General features: G+C 47.2%; 4 protein-coding genes across 5 annotated transcripts; 1 reads left to right on the top strand and 3 right to left on the bottom strand.

Annotated features, from left to right (window-relative positions):
• Positions 1-401: 401 nt before the first annotated feature.
• LOC117896221 (protein D2) lies at positions 402-18,321 on the bottom strand. 2 transcript variants are annotated; one of them, XM_034804355.1, is made up of 3 exons: positions 18,097-18,321; positions 17,543-18,023; positions 402-435 (listed from the first exon to the last, which is right to left on the bottom strand). In XM_034804355.1, exons 1-2 carry the CDS (start codon positions 18,226-18,228, stop codon positions 17,544-17,546), a joined length of 612 nt encoding a protein of 203 aa, XP_034660246.1. In that variant the 5' UTR covers positions 18,229-18,321; the 3' UTR covers positions 402-435; position 17,543. The 2 variants fall into 2 exon arrangements, with proteins under 2 accessions (XP_034660246.1, XP_034660245.1); XM_034804354.1 differs by having other exon boundaries at positions 414-438; positions 17,542-18,023.
• On the bottom strand, positions 11,757-14,687 carry LOC117896218 (vesicle-fusing ATPase 2). The gene is made up of 2 exons (XM_034804352.1): positions 14,519-14,687; positions 11,757-14,408 (listed from the first exon to the last, which is right to left on the bottom strand). Exons 1-2 carry the CDS (start codon positions 14,614-14,616, stop codon positions 12,266-12,268), a joined length of 2,241 nt encoding a protein of 746 aa, XP_034660243.1. The 5' UTR covers positions 14,617-14,687; the 3' UTR covers positions 11,757-12,265.
• Positions 15,111-16,490, bottom strand: LOC117896219 (tRNA:m(4)X modification enzyme TRM13 homolog). Its single transcript, XM_034804353.1, has one exon. The coding sequence runs from the start codon at positions 16,421-16,423 to the stop codon at positions 15,122-15,124; it is 1,302 nt and encodes a 433-aa protein (XP_034660244.1). The 5' UTR covers positions 16,424-16,490; the 3' UTR covers positions 15,111-15,121.
• Positions 16,774-17,475, top strand: LOC117896223 (probable small nuclear ribonucleoprotein Sm D2). The gene is made up of 2 exons (XM_034804357.1): positions 16,774-16,914; positions 17,037-17,475. Coding segments are annotated over exons 1-2 (360 nt in total). The 5' UTR covers positions 16,774-16,912; the 3' UTR covers positions 17,395-17,475.
• Positions 18,322-18,392: the final 71 nt, after the last annotated feature.

The following is an 18,392-nucleotide window of genomic DNA, read 5'->3' as shown; positions in this document are numbered from 1 at the left end:
GAAGACGAGACAGCCATGGCGCCCGGGCATTGGATTGTTGTAAGCGTGATTCGATCTACAAATAAACATTTCTATGTCTATGTCTGAGGCACTGTCTACACGCGTGTCTCGCCTGAGCTTTCAATGCATTTTGAGGCTTGCCACAAAGATATTTCCCACCTTTGTGGCTACATCGAAAAATTGAATTCAAATAGGCGAAACAAATAAAAATAAAGCATAAATAAATACAAACACAGACCCAAGCCGAAAGACACTGAGAAAGAGAGGAAGAGCGAGATATGCATTCATAGAGAGAGACAGACGAAGAGAGCGAGAGAGAGCGAGAGCGCCAGCATAGCAACATACAATAAAAGAGACAAAAGCAACAAAAAGTTCATTGAACTATTTGTGAGCTTTTTTTTGGTAAGCGTCAAAGTGTGGAGTGTGTGTGTGTGTGTGCTTGGTCTTTTGGTTTCTTTAGTTTTATTCGTGGATTATGGGATCATAGAAAGGTTTCCTCTGCTTCTCTTTTTGTCTCGAGGTGTCATGTGGCCACCGCCGCTGCCTCTTCTGTGTCTTCGTTCGAATTTCTGCCGGACTTTACCCTGGGCACCCGATGCCTGGTAGTGTAAGCTTTTATAATGAAATTACCAATTGATTGAATCATAGCAGGGCATGGCTACAGGGCGGAGACTCTGCCGGATCAAACCTCTTAGCCTGACTCCAAGCCCCGTCGCGACATTTAATTCACCATTAAAAAACCAAACACAGCACAGAGCCTCCCCGGCGACCTTGAGATTAGCAAGTGAGAATCCCATAAACGCCCAGTCCTACCTCCCAGTGTATAAATTGCAATTAAATTGTTAACAACACAACTCGGAGTATTACGATTGGGAGCAAAACTCGTCTGCTTGCTGGCAAACAGAATGCATTTAATTAATTTTTTGCTCTCATTTGAAACGCGTCAGAATGCCGCCATAGTCTCTGGCACTGGCACTGGCACTGGCACTGGGACTATGCCAGACGACTGCCCCAGACCGAGATGTGCACATTACTCTTATTGTTATTATTATTAGGTTTCTTTGTTGCACAGATTAGCACCAATTAATTAGCTTATCGTATTCTGAGCGAAACAAGTATTTTACTTTGTTTATTGGTACTTTTTTCAACTCAATTATTTTTGGGTAAACCGGAATATTTGTGACGTTAAACAGCTGGGGGGCAGTTACAGAATGTACACTGAATCGATCATTGAATGATCTAGTTAGGGAGCGAGGGAAAAACAACCAAAGGGTCTGGTACATAAATTATTTTCTTTGCAATTTATTAGCTGTCAATCATTTCTAGAAGCCATCCTCTAACCGAGAGGCACTTACAGGAAGACAAAATCAAAGTGTTAAGTTAGTGTCTCTAATTCCCTATATTATAACTCCACAAATTCCTAGCCTTGAACTTGTTGACTGCCAGAAGAGAGCCAGTTAGCCAGGCTGCAAATATGAATTGAGTTTCGATACAAAAAAGTGTCTGTTAAGCCACAAAAATATGTGCATAAAGTGGCATGACGTTCACCCCCGCAGACCTGAGCGTATGTGGCGCATTAAAAGTTTGGCTTTTGCATAAATAATATCCACAATAATCATACAAATGGCTCAGAGGCGTTTAATGCACAAAATGCGACACAGAGCAAAAGTGCCTGCCACCTACGGCGTGTATTGTGCGCGCTGACAACATAAATAAATAATTAATAAATTAGAATAAGACGAAAAAACAACAACAAAAACAACAATAACGAGAGCGAGTTAAACGCGAGACACAGAGCTCGTGCCACACACACACACACTCACACACACTCGGTGTAAAGCGTCAAAGCCAAAGCCAAAGCCAAGTTCAATATCAAATAACACGCGCGCCATGCTCCGATCTCGAACTCGAACTCGAGATCAATTCAGTCTCAATGAGCGGGTGAGAACCGGGGAAACACTTGGCCTAGTCATAGACACACTGGGAATATGGAGAGCAGGAAGCATTAAGAAGATAAAAACAGCCTCAAAAGGCAATGTGCAATAAATCAAAATTAGCAGCATACAACTTTGGGCCAAAGCCAAAGCCAGACGCCCTTTGCCTCCTGAGCCACAACTGAGTCGCTCTCCCTCCCGCTCTCTGCATCTATATGCATCTGCGTGTTTTTTTCCGCTCTCTCTCTCTAAGTGCAGGTTGCAATCAATGCCGTAATAGCAATAACAACTTCCGTATTTCCAGCGCTGTAATTTAGCTCAAGTAACAAAAATGCAAAGCCAAACTCAAATGTTGACGCGACACAGCGCTGCTGCATTCACACAAAATGGCAAACGGCAATCTGTGACAGCTGAAAACGGAAAACTTTGGTCCGTAATCCGAATCCGAATCGAGTGTCGACTGCCATTCAATATTTGCCACTGCAGACATCGGTCTGTCTGCACTCGATTTGCGATGTTTACACAAAAATTGACATAATTTGTTTATAAATGTTTAACGAGCGGCCAGTGTGTGGGCGGATAAGCAAACAGTCGCAGACAGCGTCTGGCTGCACATATTTTGCAGTCTTTTTCATGGTATCATTGGCAATTGTGTAAATATAGAAACTGAAACCACAGTCAGTGCTGGGAAATGGCAGACCAAATGCTAATTTAGCCTCAGAGCAGCACTTTTTGGCATTAGCTCCGCCATCAATTAGAGCATTTAATGCCGACAGAGCCCCAAAACACGACACACGCAATTGTTCGACATCAGTTGAGACAATTTATAAATAATATTTAATTAATTGACAAAATAATTATATTTATTTACACGTTTAACTCGTTGCCAGAAAAGAAACACCAAATAAATGCTCATAAAATGCGGAGACGCCAGCCATCGAATGATCAGAACTGGATATGCACATCCTTGACACTCCTCCCCCCACTTTTTTGTTATTATAGTAGAAATGTTGAAATTATCGTCTTGATTGCATAACACCCAAAATAATCATCGCCGACGCAGAGAAGAAAGCAAATGCGCACCGGGAACGCTCCGCGACCAGTAACAATTTTTGAATAAAGAGTGGGAAAAAAATTAATTAACATATTTATACATTGAGTTGAGTCTTGATGAAAGCCACCAAAGCCAGCCAACAGAATGTTTGCATATAATTAAGGGATTTATGTACGCAATAGCACTAAACATTCATAGCCAATAATCGCGTGAGTTTAATAAAGAAATTTATTTATAGGTGGGGAATATCCCGCAAATAGTTTTGGGAGTCACCAGTGGGGAATGGTGTCCTTGGGCTTCTATTTGTGCATCCAAAGAGTTATTTTAAGGCACAAATTCGGCACACTTTTCGACTCGTTTTTGGATTTCCCTTTGCCAAAAGGGAAGCTGCAGCCAAGCCCACCCAGTCCGAGGCTGAGGTGACGCAAACTGAAGTCAAGGAGTCATAAATTGAAATACTTGAATGATTCGGACCGCCCATGTGCAAGTGTATTAGTCACTCAGTCACATACATAATACATGTGTAAGTGCATTATTAACACTTTTCATGGAATTGAAAATGAAAATGTCAAATGCGAGTTCCGCTGAACGTTTGACAACGCGACTCGTAGCATGGTGCGTAGCGGCACCCTCCCGCGGACTGCGGACTGCTGACCAAAGTCGAGTAGATTGGCAACAGCAACAACAACAAGCTATTACAATTATTATTACATATTAACATTTGTGGCATTCTTACATACTTAATACATTATTACAGTAATTTAATAACATGTTCTCATGGTCAACCTGCTGCTGCTGCGCGCTGCTCTGGCGGCGTTGGCCACTGGAGTCTCCAGTTCTAAGTTGGAGTGGGCCAGCGGAGCAGAGATACTCTCGGACTATTGACAGTATCGCTGCTGCATATTTTAAAGAGCCGCCAGCGATTACTTTGTAACAAGAAGCATGGCAAATAATGGCAACAGTCTGGCAACAACAAATGCAACCAGGAGGTCATAATGAACGCCACTTTACGGGCATTGGTTCGCTCCATTGATGGCTCGATGGGGTGTCGCTGCTCCCCCTCTTCCCCACCCCCCATTCATGCTACCATCAAATATCACGATTTTCAGCTGTCAAGTTGGCCAGCCCTATGCGGATACGGACATTTGATCGCGCGATGTTGGGGATGTGAAAAGTGAAAATGCATCGTTCTAATTATAACACGTGATATCATCGGACGCGCATGATTTATGCACCAGATCCAGATACAGCAACAACACTAGCTGTTGTCCAGCTACATATCCAGATCCGGCAGCACTTGACTCCGGCAACACCTGAACAGCCACAGCCGATCGTAGAGATCGGGGAGAGCTCTCAAGTTCAATGTTGCAAACGGAAAATCCGAGCTGCCAGACAAGGCAAACCCTTGAAAATGGAAGCGCCTCTGCGAGGGTCTTCGCAGCCATCCATCCACATGATACAACACGATACGAGACGAGTCGGCACTGGACACCCAAAACCACAATGCCTCGATACACAATGAACGTGCAAATGTTTATGCAAATGCAGGGTCTAGTCTCGGGTCTGGTCTCTCGCCTTTCGTCTGTGCATAAACAATTTCCATTTCGCTCGCTTTTCATTTCTTTGCGCACAAATTTCGAGTGTGTCGTTTTGTGTCCGCTAAATTGGGTCTACTCGCAGCTTATGCGGTTTTTTATGAATCTGACCTTAGTCATGATCATGAAACGCTCGAAATGAGTTCCACTGGGCGGCAATTAGGGCATGAATGGGGGCTAGGCAGTGCCAGTTACAATCCAGACTGCAAATTGGATAACAAGCGGGAGAGCAAGAGAAAGATTATAGAGGGGCGAAAGATCAGTTGACAGTTGCTAAAAGAGTGTCCAACACGTGACTGTGGCTAGTTCTTAGCACCCCCAAGAAATAGACCAATAGCCAGCGAAGAACCCCCCAAAAATAGACGACTGTTGACACATTTGTGCCCCCACCATGGCAAACAAGCTCTGAATCAAGTTCAAAGTCAAACTAATTAACAACAATTTAGCTAATCAATAATAACGTAGATATTCCTCGAGCAGCAAACGCCCAAAAAACATGAAACATGTTTGGTTTTTGGTTTTTGGAATCGCTTTTTGGGCAGACACCACAAAAGCTGCCAGTGCCCGAGGGGGACTAGCCAAACTACTTACACTGACAAATACACCTGTACAGTGCACACACACACACACACAGCTGTACACTCATCACATAAATGCAAATAAATAATTAAAAGCAAATACAGCAGCAGCAGCAGGCAGCAGCAGCAGCAGGCTGGCAGCAGAGCAACAACAAATCAACGGCAGACGGCAATATTTTGGCAGCGAACTTGTTTAATTTGCATAAAGTCACACAGAGATGCCACAAGCGAGTGGCCCAGGAGGAGGGAGTGGAGCAGGCGGAGAAGCCCACGCAGATGCAATTAAACAGGCGCGCGCGTAGATCCAGTCAGCTGCTCGAAGGGGGAGCAGCATCTTGGGGCTGGAGCAGAGGGACATGGGGACATACTCGTAGCATCTGAAGTCAGTCAGCACGGCTGGGCTGTGGATGAATTTAAATACATTTTTTATATGCACTTTGTGGACTGTTTTTTGCTTATTATTGTTCGGCTTTCAGGAATCGGAATCGGAATTGGAATCTCAAACTAGTTCGTCGCAGAATTAGTGCAGCTCATATATAAAAACTGTATACATATATGCTATGTATATATTATATATTTAAAGATATATTGTATATGGGTATCTCTGGGTACGGCAGCTAAAATTCGAGTTTATTTAGCGTGTTCTATTGAAAGGACAATAAACTCTCGGTAGAGCGTCAAGGTCGACCACATGGCATTAGAAGACGAGATTGTTCTTAAACAATTCTAGCACAGATCGCTACGGATTTATATAGTATTTATGTACATGCATATCTTGATTCTAATATTAGCCAAACTGGATCGATTTTGTTCGATTTGTGACAAGTGATCATCCATGGCGTGGAATATTTTATAATAATTGCAAGCAGAAATAAATGTTGGACTGTTTGGGCACATAAAAAAGTAGCTGCAACAGGGAATTTTTAATCTCTATTTATAATAATTAACACACTTATGCTAATACATATGTAGTAATATAAATAGTAATTTAAGTGGCTTATCCTGGCTGTCGTTGGTCACATAAAGAAACCAAAATTGCCACCAGTAGCTACTCCAAAATCCTTATACATAAATTCAACTTTCAAGGAAAACTGTAATCAAAATTAAATCAAATTTATCTCCAACTAAGTGCCAAGTAATCTCTGATATTTAAATACACTTCCACACTCCAGTACCTCACATCTCTGGCAATGTGCGCTAATTACTCTTCACAGCTTCCTCCTTTTGTTTTAAATTTAAAACTGATTTAACAGTAACTGGCAACTATTTTTACAGTGCATTGTAATACATACAATGTGCATGTGTATATGTATAAATGGGATTTAAATTTTTATTTTGCTGCCAGATATTCATGTGTTCAATGCACCCGATCGCTCGCAGTCGCAGTCGGTCTCCGAGGCGGAGTGAAAGTTCGAGTCGCGATCTGCGTTGCAGTTTTGTTTACACTTGATTTTGTCGTATTTTTTGATTAAGTGCAAGGCGCAGAGCCATGGGGTTGAGCGAGTATATGTATGGCTTGCAAGTGTATATAAACTTTGCTTATCTTCCTGGCGAAGTTCGGGGCAATCAAGCCAAGAATGTCACATTGAAAGAGGTCAATCACCACCGAGATTGCGCCTTGGATGTCATTTCATGTAATTGAAGACAATTTATTTTATTTGCTAACGATATTACGACTTTATTTAATTAACTCCCAAAGCAGGAAGCCAGTCGGCCAGCCAGCCGGCCGACTAGTTGACAGATCAGAGTGTCTCATGACTGTACGAGTATAAATATGAACCACATTGTTGGATATATATATGTATATGTACTATAGCTACGCTTCGAGTATATACTTAAACAATGATTTGTGTTTTTGCATGACCGACTGAGTCAGCCAGGGCAGTCGGGGCAGTAAGTATGGGTTGCAAATAAAAAGCGCATAATAGGCGTTTAAATGCAATTTTCTCCGCAAAATGGTCAGATGAAATATCAAAAATTTCGAATTATATGTTTTGTGGCATGTTGACTAGAATGAGATATGTGTGTGTGGTGGAGTAGGGGGAAAAGGGACTGGCAAAAACCATGGACGAACCGCACAGAAGTCCTTTCCTGAGCAACAGAAATATTTGGGTAGCATCCATCCACCATTCCAATGAGAGACAGACAAGTCCGCTCAAAGTCAGTCAGAGTTCGGACTGCTTGTCCCTGTTTTTTTCTTGGCCGTTTCCTCGACTCTTTGGGTTGGATGGAGCGCTGGTCAATAATTTTGTGAGGGTGCCGCCAAGAACCCAAAAGGGCAGCAGACGCGACGCTTCTCTAAGTTTAGTTTTTTTTGTGTTTGGTTCTTTGTTTGAAATAGATTATTGGCAAATACATATGTATACAAATATTTATTTCGTCTGGCGTCTTGATCGTGTGGGTTCAAGGATTTTTCAGTGGGTTCATCGAACCAAGTGTCTGCCTCTCCCCCAGGGCCGGAAATATCAAATTCGGTTTAATTATGGCCCAAGCAATTTATTAATATAAGTTTGATGAAAAGTGAAACACAATGGGCACACAAACAGATGTCATCCGGGGCACACGTGACATCTTAGTCGTCGTCGTAGTTGTCGTAGTTCCTCTGCTGCCAATCCCGAAATCAATATCCGCCTTGCGTAAGTGTGCGCTATAATGACCCGGGGGCGTGGCCCCGCAAAAGGGGTAACTCCGAGAGGTAACGTAACCCGAGAACACTGCCGACGAAAGTGAAGAAAGCAGCAGCTAGGCACGTGCCGCCCTACACCCCCGACAGCTGCCGCCGTCTCACACAAAAAGGAAAGTGAACTACGACGCGTCGCTGGGAAGTCAATAATATGTATGTGCCCCAGAGAGGAGATCCAGATTGAGATCGGGGAATGTTGATGGAACGTTCTGATTGATCATGCGACAGGGGATATGGACTCTGCTGCTGCTGCTGCTGCTGCGGCTGCTGCGTGCCAAGGAATTCCTAAGAAAATGGCACAAAAAAACGCCGCTCTGGGCAGCACGCAAAAAAAGGGTGGAATACAATATAATAATAATAAGGAGGAGCGCACACACACACAGAGAGATCTCTGATCGTATTATTTAATTTGGAACTGTGCCGAGGCGAGGCATGGTTTTTTTTTCCTCCTGCTGCTGCTGCTGCTGGAGGCTGTGTGTATCAATGAATCGAAATGAAATGAAATGAAATGCGAGTCCGAATGTCCCGATCGCGTGCGGCAACATTTTCACAGATTTCGAGTGGTTGGTTGGGTTCTGCGCCGGCTTTTTGCCCTGATTTTCGGGCTGCTGGCTGCTGCGTTTTGATTTGTGTTTCGGTTTGTTACCGGCTTTTGATCATGCCTCATGGTTAGGGTTTTTTGTGTAATCTTGTGGGTTGTGTCTGCTGTTTAGGATATAAATGCGATATAAATACAGATGCCCACTGGTTGCCCTTAACCCCTGACTGGCACTGGGGGTTCCTTTGAGAGCGGAATCCTTCCGCCCAAAATCCACTCAATTTAAATGCTTTTGCCCATATCTACTTGATGACGAATACGCATGCAAGTTCCACGAAACTGCCCCCCACCCCCCACAAATACCACAAATAGTTTCGGGGCTTGACTCTCCCGGCCACTTCTTGGCTCGCATGCCAAATTGCAACTCAATTATAAATTGCAACAAAAACCGTACAACAAAATCCCCAAACACAGTCCGAGACACTGCAGTGTAAAATTGTAGTGCAGCGTGGAGGCGCAACGGGTAAAACTGCTAATTTAACTGCTGGTTTCGCATACGGGCACATGCACACGCTTGAAAACATCAATGAAAATGCCATGAAAATGCAGTTGGAGCGCTGGAAAATCCATGAAATGTGCGAGTACAGCGCGAAAAAACCTTCCGCGTTTGTGTAATGCAGGAAGATTTTTGCATGATGTTTGCTTTTGCTTTTGCTTTTGTCTTTTGCCTCACTCTCTCATGCACAGGCGGCGGCAGCAGGTAGCTGGTACGCCGGGTACCTGCGCCATCGGTGGGCCAGCGATGCTAGCGAATTACAGCAATTGCGCGGGGGTGGGTTGGGGAATGAGAGAGAGAGAGACCCAAAGAACCGTCTAGAAAATGCAATTACAAATTTCGGCTGCGCTGCACTGACGAAAAAAGATTCCTACTCGCAATTGTGCCGTTTATCTGAGTGGTTCAGCGAGGGATATGCTTTTATTGCAGTGTATGAATGGGTATAAAAAGGAAACAGATCCGGTGCTGCAAAGAGAGAGAGAGCGAGAGTGTGAGAGCGTTCAATTGGAAAGAAAGCTAATTTAGCGAAATAAGTACAGCAATTGCGCGGGCTTGGGCTGGGGAATGAGAGAGAGAGAGACCCAAAGAACTGTCTAGAAAATGCAACAACAAATTTGGACTGCGCTGCACTGACGAAAAAAGCTTCCTACTTGCAGTTGTGCAGCTTATCTTAGTGGATCAGAGAGATGTACTTTTATTGCAGTGTAGCGAAAAAGGAAACAGATCCGGAGCTGCAAAGAGAGAGCAGAAAGAGAGCGAGAGTGAGTGCGAGAGAGCGCGTTCAATTGGAAAGAAAGCAAGTGAGAGCAGCAAAGTAAAAACACATGACAGAGCAGAGGCCGCGTCACAGCCTACCCATTCCCATAGCCTCTCCAGCTTTAGCTCCAGATGCGCTTGCACCTCCCCCTCCTCCCCCGCGTTTGCCTCGTCCACCTTTCTCGAGACAGCGTGCGAAAGTGAAATCGAACCTTTGCTGCCGGCGTTTGCGCTTTTAACAGCAACAACAACAACAGGCAGGCAGTCAGCAGTCAGGCAGCAGTCGTCTCGGGCCGGTTTCAAAGTTTACGAGGGGCGCGACTGAGCTGCGACTGGGGCGGCGGCTCGGCAGCGGGCGCGGGCTTTGGCTTTGGCTTTGCTTTTGGCCGGACAAGTGCGCCCTGGCCGAGAGCGGGGCTCAATTAATAATAACAAAAATACAAATTTGTAAAAGTTTCGCATTTATTTTTAAAGGGAAACGACGACGCTGAATGAAAATCCGTTTAGGCTTTAATTTTGGGCTTCGTCGTTGCATTTTTGGCCCGGTCACTGAACTTTGTCCGACTGGACTTTCGTCACGAAAAACTTTTGCATACGTGAGCGGATGACGCGCAGGCCCGGATCAGGCCCGCCCACTAATTACACACTGGCCTGCTAAGTGGTGGGTGGGTGGATGAGTCGACGGGATCGGGTTGCTTGCACTCTCCCCTCCGTGACGTGGAAAATGGTTTAGGGACAGCTCCCGGACAGCATGCATTTGTGGGACTAATTGTGGGACAAGAGCCAGCGGCAATTCCATTCAAATGGCAATGCAAATCTATTTTTAAGATCTAAACAAATATGCAGCTTTAATTAGTTAATAAGCGGCACCTGACACCGTCGCGACACTGTGGAGTGGCTCTGGCTCCGGCTCTGGGCCCAGGATTCCTCAGACGCGCTGATAAAGTGGCGCTCTCCGCCGCTGGACTGAACCGCTTCGCACCACAAATGGGCGTCGAGCGCAATTAGCGCCATATATCAATTACTCTATGCTCCGATCTGCTCTACTCCATATTACGTATACGACGCGCGCACCGCTCGAGTGTTTTCATTATAAATCATTTATTTAAATTACATATTGGAGCAGTCGGCAATTGGCGACTCTGACTGGTTGTGGTCAGCATTGATTGGGTTCCGTGCCATCAAGACTGGCCCTGTCTTGGCCAGCGCCGAGCTCAGCCTCTGCTGGCGGGTCAGTGCGGCGTCCGAACGGCTGATCGATGTCTGGTGTATCGGGTTATGGCTTTTGCTATGTCACGGCTCTGGCTGGTGATAATTTCTGCCGCCTCACAGCTGGACAGACGTCTGGCGGCGAACCGAGAGACATTATTCAAAAGAATTTAATTGAAATAATTCAAGTTATTAGTTTTCAATTGAGATGTTCCCTGAAGGGTTCAATTGATGATTCAATACTGACATTTCCATTTATACATAATTTTATTAAATATATTTATCATATTTCAATGAATACAGAGAATTATTTTTGCATTATTAAAAGTAAATCGAATACCGGTTTTTGTTCTGGGTGCTAGAAAATGAATTCATTTTCAGCCTCATTTGTCATTATATTAATTCGATGCTTCGGCTAACATTTCGTCGATCGATCGATGGTTTTTGTTGGGGGTGCAGTTACTCGAACGGAATTGACTTCCAGTCAATGCATGCACCTTCTTAAGCTAGTTTTGAAACCTAAATTGATCTAGTAGTAGCACAGTATGCTGTGTGCCTATCATTTGTGCAAACTGTTATACAACAAGACGAGTATAACAACCCTCTAAAGGATATTTATATTCCCTACGGAAGGGAAATATGTGGACACATTTTGCACTCAAAGAGTCATAGGGATTATACATATAAGTTTTTCTTTTAACTGACTTTTGGCCCGGTTTTGGATCTGTATACAAAAATTGTTCGTTTGGTTGAATTATCTAAAGATAAATTCCAAAATTGTTGCTTCAAAAAACGTACAAAATACAACATGTTTCGTATAAAAGGATTGCTCCCAATTGATTTGTTTTTTGTCTGTGTTTTATGCCATTTGACTAGTTTCGGGCAATGCAATTCCTTGGTCGCTAAATGCCAGTTACAGAAAGTCTTTTGGTTAGTTGGTTCGTTCATGACATTTGGGCTTAGACAGCGAGCGAGGCTAGGATTATACTTGGACATATCTCAAATCATTCAGTTACATTTTAGGTTTTTTGTTTGCGCTTACAAAATGTTCTAATACAACTTTAATGAACTATTCCCAAGGGCTAATTAAATTGGTTAAATAATAATACAGCTAGGGGACGACTAATTACAATAATTACACACACAAGACACGCAAGACTGGGGGACAGGCAAGGTTTCCAGGCCACCCATTCTACCCATGGAATGTTCGCCAGATCAAAGCGAAATTTCTTTGCTGTCCGATTTCGTGTTCGGGGTCACAATATTTGAGCTGATGGAATGGGCAAGCATCCATCGTTGTAGTGCCTAGAAAGCATCGTTGAGCTCCACGACGGACAGGCGGAGCTCCGCAACGGTCGGTAGCTAGTGGGGACGCGCCACCATGGACAGGCCGCCCTGCTCCTCCAGCTTGGACAGGAACTTGACGACGCGATGGTTGGGCTCCGACTGGCGGATCATGTCTGTTATCGCCAGCAGCTTCTTGATACCAATGCAGACCCGTTTGCCGGCCATATTCCGGGCAATGCTCTGCAGCTCCTCGTTGCTAAACAGATCCGAATCTTCGAGCACGGCCAGCACGTGTTCGGGGCTGGACAGATTGGACACGTGCAGGACGGATGTGAAGGCCGGCAGCATTTCCATCTCCTCCAGCACCTCGCGACGACTCGACGTACACAGAATGAGCAGCTTGCGGCCCTTTGGCGGCTGCTTCTTGAGCAGCACCAGCAGCGCCTGCAGCGTGAGATTTGAGTAGCGGGGTCCAATGGATCCGTAGTCCAGCAGCCGTTCCACATTGTCCACCACAATGCAGCTGAGTGTCGAGCGGTAGGCATCGTCAAAGATCTTGCGTATGTGCAGGCACTTTGCGGACTCCGTGAAGCCGACCATGTCCTCGGGCGAGCAAACTTTCACGAAGGGGAAGTCGCTCATCTTGGCGAGGTTAGCGGCCAGCGCAGATTTGCCAGAGTTGGGCGCACCCTCGATGAGAACGGAAACCAGGCCAGAGCTCTCCGTGGCCTTGGCCTGCTGCACGTACAGCATGCCATCCTCCAGCAGCTCCGACACAGGCGAACCCCAGTTGATAATGCCGCGAGCCAGCATGTTCTCCAGCATCTCCTGTGCGGTGCCAAATGCTGGCTTGATGTCGTTGTCCAGGGCGTGCATAAAGTCCGAGCGGGTGACCTTCAGTTTCTCCATGGCCTCGGGATCAACGTGCACCTTGGAGTCCGCCTTGATGAGTCGATTCATGGCCGTCGATTGGGCGGCACGCACCAGACCCTCCAGTTCTGCGCCACTGAAATTCTTTGTCCTGGCCGCGATCTCGATGTTGTCCACATCGCTGGCAATCTTGTTGAAGTCCCGCATCCGTTTCGTGTGGATATTGAGGATCTGGACGCGGCCCTGCTCGTTGGGCAAACTGATTTCCATTTGAACCTCCAGGCGGCCAGGGCGGAGCAGCGCCTCATCTATCATGTCCCTGCGATTGGTCATGCCGATCACGAGGATGTTGTTCAGCTGCTCCACGCCGTCGATCTTGGCCAGCAGCTGGTTCACCACGGTGTCGTGGACGCCGCTGTTGCCCGCCACGGAGCCACGCGCCTTGCAGATGGCATCGATCTCGTCGAAGATGATGATGTGCAGCCCGCTGTTGGGTCCCAGCCGCTTCTCCTCCTCCTCGGCGTCAGCAAACAGCCGCCGGATGTTGGCCTCCGATTCGCCCACATATTTGTCCAGGATCTGCGGCCCGTTCACGATCTTCGGCTCGCGAGCATTCAGCATGGTGCCAATCTGTCTGGCCATCAGCGTCTTGCCAGTGCCGGGTGGTCCATAGAGGAGGATGCCCTTCACGTGCTTGATGCCCAGCTGCTCCACCAGCTCGGGCGGGAAGACGCGCGAGGCAAAGGCTCGCCGGAAGATGGCATTGAACTCGTTGTCCAGGCCGCCGATGCCCATCTTGCCAAAGTCCCAGTCCGGATTGATGATCGACTGACGCACAATCTTGCCCTTGGACCTGCCCTGCAGATTCAGCACCGAGTTCTCGGCCTTCTCGAACTGCACGACCGTGTTGCCCAGGATGCGGCCGAAACGGACATTCCGCGACTTGGGCTCCTTGCCATCGCCCACGGTCCGCGGATCCACCGCCTCCAGCGTCTTGACTGCCAGGCCGAGGAATTTCTTGTCCTTGAACTGAAAGACCAGCGACTGGCCCACAGTCAGGGCCATGCCCGAGAACTGCATGATAAACTCCTTGGCCATTTCGTCCGAATCGTAGGGCTCCTGCGTGGTGGTCTTCTTTTGCAGAAAGTCCGTCTCAAAGGAGACTTGAGTGATGATGTCAGAGCTGGCGTCGAAGCGGTACGGACGCACATCGATCTCCTGGTTGATGGACAGCGTCGCCCACTTGCGCTGCACCAGCGAGAAGCCCACATGATCACGTGGCAGCTCCGCTATCTTCTCCAACGCGAAAATGTAGTGCTGTCCGGGTCCCGGCGAGATGTCCACATATCTGTCAATGCGAAAAACAATGAAATTAGTCGCTGCTCTGCTCAGAGAGACGCCCACGTAGCGCAGCGCTGGCGTCACACACAGCCAAAAGGCACGGGGAGGGAGACTGACTTTACTTCCTCGGTGAAATCATTGATATTCACGATGGCCTTGTTCGTCAGCGACAGCTCATCCGTGGGGCACTTGATGGCCTTCATTTTATGTGCCATTTTGATCAGGATTTCCAAATGTTTTGTTCCAAAAATGATAAATGTTTTTTTTGCCAGCAAATCAGTGTTATTGATCAAATATACCGCAAAACCATTAAAAAAATACCTTCTCATTTTATAAATATACCGTAAATGTACAGTAATTTTAAATCATATTTCTCGATTTTGATGTTCTAGTGGATATTACTTGCTAGTTAGGAGTCTCAGCGCTAAAACTGTAAATTTAACAGATGTATCAATCAATTCTCCAAAAGATTGACTAGTTTTCACGACTACCTTTGGTTGGAATGTTTACAAATTAAGCTTAAAACTAAAAAGGTCAACCAAAAAAAATAGCATAAAACGTTACGTGAGTCCGAATGGACTGCTACGCGAATCAAAACTTTATGAGTCACAACAGCTGAGCCCCGAAAATCTATCGAAATATACCAAAGGTATCGAGCTTAGCCCACTTAAGCCACCGCTATTTGAACAGTTTAACAACTTGTAGAAACAATTTTAAAAATTAACTATCTTTATTATTGCACTTGGGATTGTTGCGCTTGGCTAACAGCACGACATTTTCCAACGTTATGTCCCGCGGAACATAAAACTTCAGCGACGCCTCGAAGCCATTGGCACGCAGATGCTCGAGACGGCCGTGATCCAAGATCCTTTTGCACTGGTGGCCGATCTGTTCGCGCTGCTCCCGAGTCAGTCTTTGGGTGGGCGGCTCGCCCAGCTCCTCGTGCGCCTCCGCCATGGCCTTGCGACGCTCCCGACTGACGCCCGTGCCGCAGACCGCCCAACTGACCATTTTGGTGATGATGGCAAACTCCCGGGGTCCAATGCCGGCCGCCTGCAGCCAGGACTGGCCCACGTAAGAGCGCCACGAGCAGCGGTGATGGCAGCACACGGCAATGAGGATGTAGTCAGTGGCAGCAGCTCCTTCCGCCAGAACACAGCGCAACGTGAGATCCGTTGCCGCTCCACAGAGATGCTTGGACAGGGCGACATTCCGTTTGGTCTGCTGCAACTCCGGCAGTGCGGACATCCTGAGGTCCGCGATGTCTGCACGTATGCGCTGGACCAACTCCTTGTTGGTCACCTTGTTGTCCTTCTTGTGCCGCAGCGACATGCGATCGATCAGCACCACTTGCGAGTGGGAGAGGCTCTGCGCTTCCAACGCTGTGGCCAGGAAGAAGGCCAACTGGCCCTTGCCGGCGCCAAACTCAATGAAGCTGGTGTTGTCCGTCAGCTGCTGGTCGTGCTCGAGGATGCCCAGCAGAGCGGAGGCCTGCACCAGATGCTTGCGCGACTCCTGGCCGTACTCCTCGTGGCTGAGCGGCTCCTCGAGGCTGGCGTGCTGCAGGTGCAGATCCTCGATTCTGTTGCCCACGTGCTTCTCGTACAATGCCCGCACTTTGTCTATTACGCTGTAGAACTCTGTGTCCTCCAGCTCGTGGAGTTTCAGCTTGCTATTTGTTTCCTCTTCCTTGGGATTTTCCAGCTCCTCGCCGGCGTTGATGTTCTTGACGATGTAGGGCAGCGTGCTGGCCACTTCCCGGGCATTGCAGATTGTCAGATGCTTGGCCAGCTTCCTCTTGAACACAGTGTGCTTCGGGTCTAGTGGGCAGGGGATCCGTTCAGCAGCCGCATCCACAGCTTGGCTCTCCTCAGTGGCAGGGCAATGGGCGCCGCAGAAGAGGCTTCCCTTGTTGGCTGACATCTTGCAGTGGCGTTTCTTGCGCGGCACCCAGTAAGTGCACGTGGTAACTTCGGCCGCCTCATCTTCCTGTTGGGTCATCTTGGGCTTCTTGGCAGCCATGCAAATAGAATTTGTCTAAACTAATTCCAAACTCGTGGGGACCGAGCGACCGCGGACTTATCGATAAAATATACCGCACGAACCTCAAAAATATACCGAAATATATAAACCGAAAAGGTGCGCGTCTAACAGCACTTTTTAATGGGCTGCAGCTCTGGTTTCAGTCTATCAACAATATCGCGAGTGGTTGAAAAACTAAAAGCTTATCTGAATTGGCTTTAAATTATACTTTTAGATTATAAAATTAAATATTCTATTAATCTTTTATCTTTTTTAACCCCAATTACTTAGAATTATATGCCGTCTTGCAAGATATTTTAAGGTTCCGACGGTACATTTTATCGATAATTCCGCGGTCACATTGTTTACCACCTCTAAGCAAAGCAAAGTAAAAAAGCCGCGTTTGTTAGGAAAAATCACAAAAACGAACTAAAAACCAATAAAAAACCATACCTTCTTGCATTTCCCAAGGTCCTAAGATACTTTAACATGTAAGTAACATCAGGAAACAATGAAAACCCAGTCCCTAAGACCCCTGCCGACCTGCGACATGTGCTCTACGCCGGCTTTTGCCCATTGTTGTAGCGTCAAATAATTTCGCATTATTTTGCAGGGCTCTTGTTAAACCAAAATCTGAGCTGACTCCCGAGGAGCTGGCTCGCCAGGAGGAGGAGGAGTTCAACACGGGACCCCTGTCCGTGCTCACACAGTCCGTGAAGAACAACACGCAGGTGCTCATCAATTGCCGCAACAACAAGAAGCTGCTGGGCCGCGTAAAGGCCTTCGACCGCCATTGCAACATGGTGCTGGAGAACGTCAAGGAGATGTGGACGGAACTGCCGCGCACGGGCAAGGGCAAGAAGAAGGTGAAACCCGTCAACAAGGATCGCTTCATCTCGAAAATGTTTCTGCGCGGCGACTCTGTGATTCTGGTGCTGCGCAATCCACTGGCCACAGCAGCCGGTAAATAGACTGTCCCGCCAAAACCCACAACACGAATAGAATACTTTCCACTAAAGTCAATAAAACCAAAAGCGATTTTCTATAATTAACCCAAAAATGTGATGCCGAAAGGAATGCAATAATCGTAAAAGTGCGTGTGCATTGTAGGTGTCCACGCCTACTCCTCGGACAGCTGCTTGTGGAGCTCTGGGACGTAGTCGTCGTACTGCGCCTGGTAGAAGTTGCCGGCCACGGGATTGCCCAGCTGATACTCCTCTGCAAACTTGGCTGCCTTGAAGCTGGGTCTGTCGCGACGCGACTTGTTGCTTACGTGCGGCTCCTTAAAGTCCAGCTTGCCCTGCTGCTTGTACAGCAGAAAGACGTAGCGATGCAGGCCCGTACCCTTGGGCGGGCCGGAGCCAATGTAGGCAGTCAACACATCGCCGCTAGCCACATCGTTGCCGGGAATGTTGACCACCACCCAGTGCTTGAACTCGCGGAACTTTGGCTCGGCGCGACTGGGCGCATCTGGATCGGTGAGGATGAGTGTGTAGTAGTCTCCGGGTGCGGCAGACCACTCGACCAAGGGCTGATCCTTCACCTGTGTGGGCGTCAGCTCTACGCCTTCCTTCGCCACGAGTCCCTCTTTGTACGTGACCTTTGAACGGAAAGTTTTAAATAGTTTTAGTTTCGGTGTGTAGAGTTTTCTTTGTGTGTCTGCGTTGCCCCACCTTTAGAAACTGGTTTGGTGCCTGGGCAATAACATCGGGCACCACCTCATGCGAGGCAAAGACCTCCTCCACGGAGGCGGAAGACTGCACAGCAGCCACAATGCTGACCAGCAGTATGGGAATCAGCAGCATCTCGGCACAGAACTGGAAAACGGAGCAGCGACTTGTGTGTGAAAAGGCGCGACCAGATCCCGAACAAGGTCTGACAGCAACTGAAACCAGTTTGGCCCGGTGGCACACTCTTAAAGCGAGTCTCGTCTGGCCCAGAGAGCTTTTTATTGGGAAAAGCGAACCCC

This window comes from Drosophila subobscura, chromosome O, assembly GCF_008121235.1.
Source record: "Drosophila subobscura isolate 14011-0131.10 chromosome O, UCBerk_Dsub_1.0, whole genome shotgun sequence".
Taxonomy (NCBI): Eukaryota; Metazoa; Arthropoda; class Insecta; order Diptera; family Drosophilidae; genus Drosophila; species Drosophila subobscura.
The sequence above is the reverse complement of the archived record's forward strand: the minus strand, read 5'-3'. Positions and strand labels throughout refer to the sequence as shown.